Raw genomic sequence first — 8324 nt, forward strand, 5'->3', positions numbered from 1 at the left:
CCCTCACCATTATCACCCTCCCTCACCATTATCACCATCCCTCACCATCCCTCACCATTATCACCCTCCCTCACCATTATCACCATCCCTCACCACCCCTTACAATTATCACCATCCCTCACCAACACTCACCATTATCACCATCCCTCACCGTCCCTCACCATTATCGCCATCCCTCTCCGTCCCTTACCATTATCACTGGGCTTCCTGCTGTGGGCAAAGTCCTTGTAAGCTTCCATCATGTCCAGCCATGACATTGTCCTTTATAAGTGCCAGGCACAGCGTTGTGTTATTACAATGGTCAGGTCCTGCATAGGAATCCGTGAGCACTTCTCAGCTAAAATCAGAGTACCGGGAGATCTTCATCATTACTAGAACGCCTGGACCCTCATTGTGTTCTGGGCTTTCCTCTGCTGACTGGTGACATTGGCAGAGGAAACAAAAGGGCATTCCAACATTCCTGGAAGTGTCATGTGCTGAAGGTTTAAAGTGAAATTGTAGTCTGGCATAACATAAATAAAACCCAACTCCTTACTGATCATACCTTACACTGCCTTTGTCACAAAGTAAGGCTGCAGAACATCTCGCTCAGTGGTCGCTAACCATTATGGACCACTAAATTTACCAGCTCCGGACCGCACATGGACGGGGACCTGGGTATCGCTCAAAGGGGAATCAACTTCCCCCGGAGTGAAGTCATGATGCCAGAACCCGCCCACTCTCCAATCACAGGTCTGTGTACATGTCAGTGCGCCCCTCCTTCTCCTGACCCTGCTCGGGGGCGCACCGGCCAGAGCTGCGGACCACCAGTTGGTGACCGCTGGTCTAGCTGACCGCCATTGAGCCCCCTTAACCCCCTGATATCCACATCACAAAAACAATGAATAGGAATTTAGCAAGGATAAAGCTACCCCCCCATCCGCCCACTTATCCTGCCCACTATTCTGACTAATATTCTTTTTGCTAGGTTATATCCTTTTGAGAGCTGTACATGTAAGAGATAATTTTTCATGATTGTTTCCAGTAAGAGTAGAATGAACAAGCTCTGTACACACAACTCTTTATTTCTATGAAAGGATGAGCGGAGGCACTTAGCTCCACCCGCCTCCATAGGAAATGACTGCAGTCATCCCCAGTCAGTCAATTTAGTGATCTGCAATGGGGGATCGCTAAACAACTTGGGTGACTACTGTACACACACTAGAGTGTCACCCAAAACAAATTATCGTTTTTTGCCCAAGATACATTTCTAGTGTGTGTACATAACATTTTGCTTGTCGCTGTGATCTCCCTGGTTTGTTTACACATCAATTAGTTTATTTTCTTCTGTCCGTACATCAAAGAAACATAGGGGATCAAAGTCTGATGTGTGCTTCAAATCAACAGAAATGAGATAACATACAAAAAAGTCATCCTATTTCTATTTTCTATTTATTAGAACTTGATGAGGAAGAACCAGAAACGGGTCAGCTGGATAGCAGTGCCGGCCGCTTTGTACGTTACCAATTCACACCTGCCTTTTTAAGGCTTCGCAAAGTTGGTGCCACGTAAGTACTTGAAATAGATTTACTAAACATATTTCTGTGGTCAGATACATCTTTGTAGACTCCCCAGCAAATAGATGGTGGTGGCCAGATAGACTGCAACTGATTAGCAGTATAGAACAGTAGAATTTTTAATGTTGTGTTGGTAAACATGGAATAGAAAAATAATAATAGGAAATGAAAAGTGGAGATTTGTCATAACCACCTGAGGGGTATTAGGATAACTTTGCTCTCCAATATCAGAAGCCAGGTCACCAGGGAACAAAACTTGCCAATTGGATTTCTAAAAGGGATTCATTTTTCTGTTTCCCAACTTCTTAATTAGGCCTCCTTTTCCCAGATAACACTTTGTATACAGAGGCTTTTTAAACATTAATTTGCTGCTGGTGTTTCTTTTCCTATACCAGTGCCCAAAGACTCTCCTGTTGATCATTCCAGAAATCTAGTAAGCCTTGCAATGCTGTACTGAAATCTCAAACCATGTTAGGAGTCGTATCTGAGATTTCTCTGTGAATAAATTAGGTTATAGAGAGGTGTTGTTCTGTATTCTTCACACAACATAGGATTCCAATGCTGCTCCTCCATAGGTGAGTACAGTGAGTAACTCATCGCAGCCAATTGTAACTAGCTTAGACTAGTTTAGAGTCAACGATTCCTTCCAGAATTAACACTTAGAAATGATAAACTTGAATTATCGATAGAAGTGCCATTACTATATCAATAATTCAAGTTTATTATACAGAGTATGTAATGGGTAAATATGGGAAGAAAGACTGTCACAGTCTTCTAATAAAGGCCTAGCACCATATGCAGTATATATGCAGAAGAATACTGCAGTCAGTGTCTGTATGACTAGTTTGTACTGCCAGTCTATTAGGGCATACACACACTTTCCTATAGGAAGACATAGAACAGGAATTGTGGTAGAAGAAAACTGACAGGACTTTTTTCTTTACTTTTTTTCTTTTAGAGTGGAGTTCACAGTGGGCGACAAGCCTGTGAATAGCTTCCGAATGATTGAGAGACATTTCTTCCGTGACCGAATCCTCAAGACTTTTGACTTTGACTTTGGATTTTGCATTCCAAATAGTTGCAATACCTGTGAACACATGTATGAGTTCCCACAGCTGTCAGAGGATATAAGTAAGTCACATATATGTGGTGAGAAGGAAATTATGCTAATGTGTGCTGTGGATTTCTACATCCTAAACTGGAGGGACTATTCGTTCTCTATCAAGAATTTAGTTTGTAACCCTGCTGAAGCACTGCCAGGATAAAGGATGGGATACAGTAGTTTGGGTTCACTTAGTCTGGATAGACTAAAAGGATTCCATGATTTATATGTTTGAGCAAACTTTAAATAATAAATATAGAAATGTGCATATACTGTGAACATTCCATAAATTCTTTATGTTAATAATGATGCAAGTACAAAATTACCTGTTGATCTTCACAGAAATCCAACAAGATCTAAACTTTGACCTGCTGCTTCAAACTCTGTCTCTGCTGTACTAAAGTTCCAAGCAGTGTTGTCATCCAGATTGCTTGCGTTTCTTGCAAATAGACTGCAGAACAACCCCCTTCATTTCCATACCATAAGGAAGAGGTGTTAGGTAGCACAAAGTAAAGCTGTTACAACACACTTTTTTATTTATAGTGCAGCAGGGGCAGAGTTGTTTGCTCAGTCAGAAATTTGGGGGCTCTCTGGATTTCTTTTCAGGTGGTGGTGGGGGGGGGGGGTTAATCCTGATGTATATTCAATTAGCACACATGGTCATCCCTAACTATAAAATACAGAGCATGTCTGTTTTAGGTAGCACATATGGGTGCCCAGTTTCCTATGTTATTATCTTCAATTTTTGTATTTATAGGATTAGCATACGTTGAATATTTACAAACCTGGTAGTTTTACATTACTCCTAGTTTTAAAAAAATGCATGAGCTGCTTATTATTATCAGTGAAAACCACATGTCAGAACAAAAAGTCTTTTACAGGAAATGTCAACATTTGCATAAACCACAGCTTACTTAATATCGCTTCATCAACCAATTTTCTTTATTTTTTTTATAACAGTGTGGTTTTAACTGCTAACCCCCTGCAACTGAAAATGTTGCTGAATGGCTAGTGTACCAATATCTATATATTATGCTTTGTTTGATATGATTGTACTTTTTTATTTAGGTGTGTAGTGCCTCTTAACATTTTCTACATATATAATTTGTTTTTCTTTTCAGTCCAGTTGATGATCGATAACCCATATGAAACAAGATCTGATAGCTTTTACTTTGTGGACAACAAACTTATCATGCATAATAAAGCAGACTATGCCTACAATGGAGGACAATGAGGATCGCTTTCCTCAGCTTGAAAAACTGATATCCCTGACAGGAGCTGAGGGTTGTAGCAGCTAGGAATCCTTTGCTCGACAGGTCAAGAAGCAGTGTCTTTTTTTTTTTTTTTTAATAACAATACTGTAGTTAGATATGAAGACTTTGTACAAAGAAACAAATATTTATTTTTTGTAATATACACTGATCTTTTGATCCTGCTTTAGCGGTTGAACAGCCTTCGGCACTCTGAAGGAAGTTAGAATTGGTGATTTGCTGTTACGGTAAATTATATTTTATAACCTGAAAGCGCAGAGCTATAGTTGACATTATTGGTAACTTGATACTCTCTGTGCAATATGATTTTACTTCTCCATTGACTTTGCACAGCACCAAATTCTGTATAAAATTTACAGTACCATAATAAGTTCACACCATGAATACTTTATGAAAGAATTCCATCCTTTAACAATGGGAATGCTTTACCTAATGCTTTCAGAAGGGAGCTCCACTGAAATTATCAGACCCCTTCACCCACCAATCTGCTTATGGCTTCCTACAATGCCTTTTGTTTTCAGCAGCTGCCATACATAAGTAGTTTTGATATGACATAAAATCTGACACCTATTGAAATAATATATGCCAGGTAAACCATTGTGTTAAAACACCATAATAGCACAGCTTTAAGTAACATGAGTAGGTGCATTGAAAATTCTGGAGTGGGAAAGGAAGGTTTGGGAGCTGTAAAGTATTGTCTCCCAGAAGTGTTGTATTCTGTGTTGGAGGTTTGCCCTGCAGTTTAGTTTTCATGTTGTCAGGCATGTTTGAAGTGGTCTCTGCAGAGTTGTGATTTGACCACTTCAGGCAGATACAGCGTGTGTAGCCTAAAATAAGAGGTCAGCATTGTGTGCAATTTAATTACAGCAGTTTCCAATATTTTATGTGGGAAATATTATTTAGATTATGCTAAATGTGAAATGCTCATGTTTCCTAGGTTAAATTAAGATCCCTATGTATGGAAGAAAAGTTCCTATACAATGGTACATAGAATGACGGGTCAGGAAAATATAGGGTTAGTTACAGTGGATGTAAACTAACAGCAGGTTATATTACTACAATTTGTAATAGAATTTCTGTATAATGTTTTGTAATGTCATAGTTATTAAGGTTGTACTTTGTGTCACAACAACTTATTGTTACCATTTATTACCTACTGTTGGTTTTAATATGTGCCTCGGATAAAAATAATTATAATTTTTAGGGAAAACAGGATCCATATCCTTGAGTTTTAGCTTTATGAATTTAACCTAAATTCACCTATAAAGCTTTAAATTAACCTTTTTCACTGGGTTCTCATCTTCCAATAATATTCCAAGCAATAATTTGATACCCAAATACCAGCCATGGTGTCAAATCATGAAGACTGGGGATTGGGTTAAGACCAGAGCACCTAAATGTCTTCCATGTCCAAAGATTTGGTAGGGTTGTTTGAAGTAACCCTGTCAGTGGATGGGGGTGGGGTGCGAGTAATATAAAACCAAAGCAGCCTTCTGGAAGGAATATGTTATATATTTGCTTGATTTTTGAGCTTTGGGGCTGCTTGCTCCCTGACACTTCCACACCTATGCCCTGTGTTAATTTTTCAGGGCATTGGAGGAAGCTACCCCCCCCCCCCCCCCTCTCCTCCCTCATACACACTGCTAGACACAGGGTCACCTAATAATTTCTTAATACTGCATTAAAAAATATGCTGCCTAGTTTGGTTCTGCTGCCAGCGTTTGAAGAAAGCCACATACCAAGTAGTCTGCCAATAAAGTAAAGTTTCCGATGTCAAGTTTACTTTAGACACATATCTTCTGATCATAAGTGTACCTTGCTACGTGCCATGTTTTCACAATGAAAACTGACATGTATTGACTTATTAAAAAGCCTTTCGGTAAAGGGACAGAAGTAGATGCAGGACAATTTGCTGCTTATCCTGGGATCTACTGGATTACATTTACTTGGTGTAAGATTTTTTTTAAAGATGTACTTCTGTTAATTGTAATTTTAAATCTGTTTTATATTCATGTTCTTAAAGATCAACAACAGTCAGTTGATTTGTAGCTGTAGACATACTGACTGAAAAGTTAGTTCAACTGGATGGTACAACTAAACAAACTTCCAGACTGTACATCATTTGCAATAGTGTAATGGTTTGTTTACCCATAGACAATGGGCTGTTTATAAGATCTTGTATTTTTCTGTAAAAATAAAGTTTATAAGAAGTGGATTGTCTTTTATTTCATTGAGTGTTTATTTTTTTTTTTAAAGTGCAACTTTCATTAAAATGTTACTGATGAAATGCCCTTAAGCCATCCACAAACCGACCAGCGAGTCCCATTCTGTCTTGGCTTCCCTTTTATTTCATCTAGCACCTCCATCTTTTTTTAGATGAGATTGAGCACTTTTTAAAAACATTACAGGAAAGGGCCTTATTGCTGCATGCCTGGAAGGAGCAGCCCACCGCTTCCTGGGATATGTAATATAAGTATCCTAGGAGGCTGTGTGTTTACCTGTCATGGTGGTTTAAGAAGTGCTAGATAAGTTATCCACGGTTATTATATCTTATTAGTGAAACATTTGGCAAACCAGTGCAAGTGAGACAATAGACATTATAAAGTATTTGGATACTTGGACTATTTTTTACTGAAACATACTAACCAGTTGATCCTCCAGAAGACTTGTCAGCTAATAATAACTTCTTAGGCTGGCTGTGCTGTACTCTCTATTAGTTACATTGTTTCCAGTTGTCTCTGGAGCTACAGAATATTGCGTTCCTACATTAGGATGAGGATGTTGTTTTGGAGTATTATCACCCAAGGACTGGAAGTTTATGACTGGGAGAATCACCAGCTAATATGTGTGGCTAATACATTTAGAAATATTACTTGCACTTGTTTTAATATGATTAAACAACCTGAGCACTCATTTGAGTGTTGAATAAGTGTCAACAAAAAGAGGGTGTGCCAAGGTTTTCATACCTAGATTCTCAATCATTGCCCTGGTGTCAGACAACCCTGAAATTGTAAAAAGATCAGGTTAAAAAATGGTGAGGTGTTTACAAAGGTCACACCTTATTAACCTGATTTAATAATTAAAGGTCTTTAAAGAAGTGGTTTCTGGTCAGGCACTGTTATGTGATGTTGCATGCAAAAGGTATGCTAATGCTTGACCAGTTACCATTTAAAGAGATCTGATGTTCATAAGGCATTCTATATCATATCATGAGGAATGTTATCAGTGTCTGTAGTAATGTGTATATTACTATAGACCTCAGCACTTACCAGGTTTGCTGCACACTCTGCTTGCCAAGGTTGTGATTGCTGGGCATTGCATTGCTGTAAAGAACCTACACTAAATGTCAGCTGCCATTTCTGACTTTGTCCTGTTATAACCACCTTCCTTCAACCATACACAAAAAGATTAGAAATAAAGGCCAAAGGAAAGCGTGCTCTGCATGTAGATCAGCTGTGGCTACAATGTGATCATTGCTAGATGGGTAGTAATGTCATTCTTGATATATTAAAGATTAATCATTTTATGGAGCATTTTAATACTAGTTTATTAACAACTCTGATCGGGATATATGTTTGTATTTATAGTAATGGTAAGTGGGAGTGATGGCTGTAGGTAAGTGCACTTGCAAGACATTGCTCCAGAGAACAGGCGGAGTCCCCTATACAAACACGTGTTATGTGTTTACAACTGGAGTCTGATACGCGATGTACGTCACTGGGTGGGAGGAGCTATGTGGACGTCATCTGCAGGCGGACTGATTGTGACGTCATCCGCAGCCGTCGTCCCGGTGTATAGGGCAGAAGGATAGAGCAGACATGTACCGTGGGTTGATGGTTCTATGCCGGGCATGGCGGACACCGCTACCTCCGTCAGGTAAGCACTGAGCGGACACTGTGACCTTGTACTGACCTCCCGTCCGCAGCTGACCTGTGCGTTGTATTTCCTCACAGCTGCCCGCTGCCTGCACACCGTCTACCAGAGCGCCGAGCTGCCCGATACTCACCGCATGCTGCGGGACACATGCCGGGAGTTCGCCGAGAGAGAGCTGCAGCCCATAGCCGCCCAGCTGGACAGAGAGCACCGCTTCCCGCAGGATCAGGTAACCTAGACTGGGCAGTGCAGAGCTTCCCCTCCCCCACTCTGTGCCCTTTCACCCAGTTACCGGGGCCACTTGTCAGAGTAACCGGGAGCATGGATAGATAGGAGACCCCATCAGGGTCTGGGAGCACCGATAGATAAGAGAACCTGTCATAACTGGGAGCACCGATGGATAAGAGAACCCGTCATAATAACCGGAAGCACCGATAGATAAGAGAACCTGTCATAATAACCGGGAGCACCGATAGATAAGAGAACCTGTCATAATAACCGGGAGCACCGATAGATAAGAGA

At 40.3% G+C, this 8324-nt stretch overlaps 2 protein-coding genes across 2 annotated transcripts in view; both read left to right on the forward strand.

The window, feature by feature from the left end:
• Positions 1 to 641: 641 nt before the first annotated feature.
• On the forward strand, positions 642 to 6142 carry UNC119B (unc-119 lipid binding chaperone B). The gene is made up of 4 exons (XM_072413924.1): positions 642 to 732; positions 1394 to 1547; positions 2515 to 2687; positions 3780 to 6142. Exons 1-4 carry the CDS (start codon positions 642 to 644, stop codon positions 3890 to 3892), a joined length of 531 nt encoding a protein of 176 aa, XP_072270025.1. The 3' UTR covers positions 3893 to 6142.
• A 1505-nt stretch (positions 6143 to 7647) lies between these two features.
• ACADS (acyl-CoA dehydrogenase short chain) overlaps positions 7648 to 8324 on the forward strand; it is a 5333-nt gene continuing 4656 nt past the window's right edge. The window contains exons 1-2 of the mRNA XM_072415512.1: positions 7648 to 7805; positions 7883 to 8031. Coding sequence (XP_072271613.1) covers positions 7748 to 7805; positions 7883 to 8031 — 207 coding nt within the window. The 5' untranslated portion in view covers positions 7648 to 7747. The remainder of the gene's footprint in view (positions 7806 to 7882; positions 8032 to 8324) is intronic.

This window comes from Pyxicephalus adspersus, chromosome 6, assembly GCF_032062135.1.
Source record: "Pyxicephalus adspersus chromosome 6, UCB_Pads_2.0, whole genome shotgun sequence".
Lineage (NCBI taxonomy): Eukaryota > Metazoa > Chordata > Amphibia > Anura > Pyxicephalidae > Pyxicephalus > Pyxicephalus adspersus.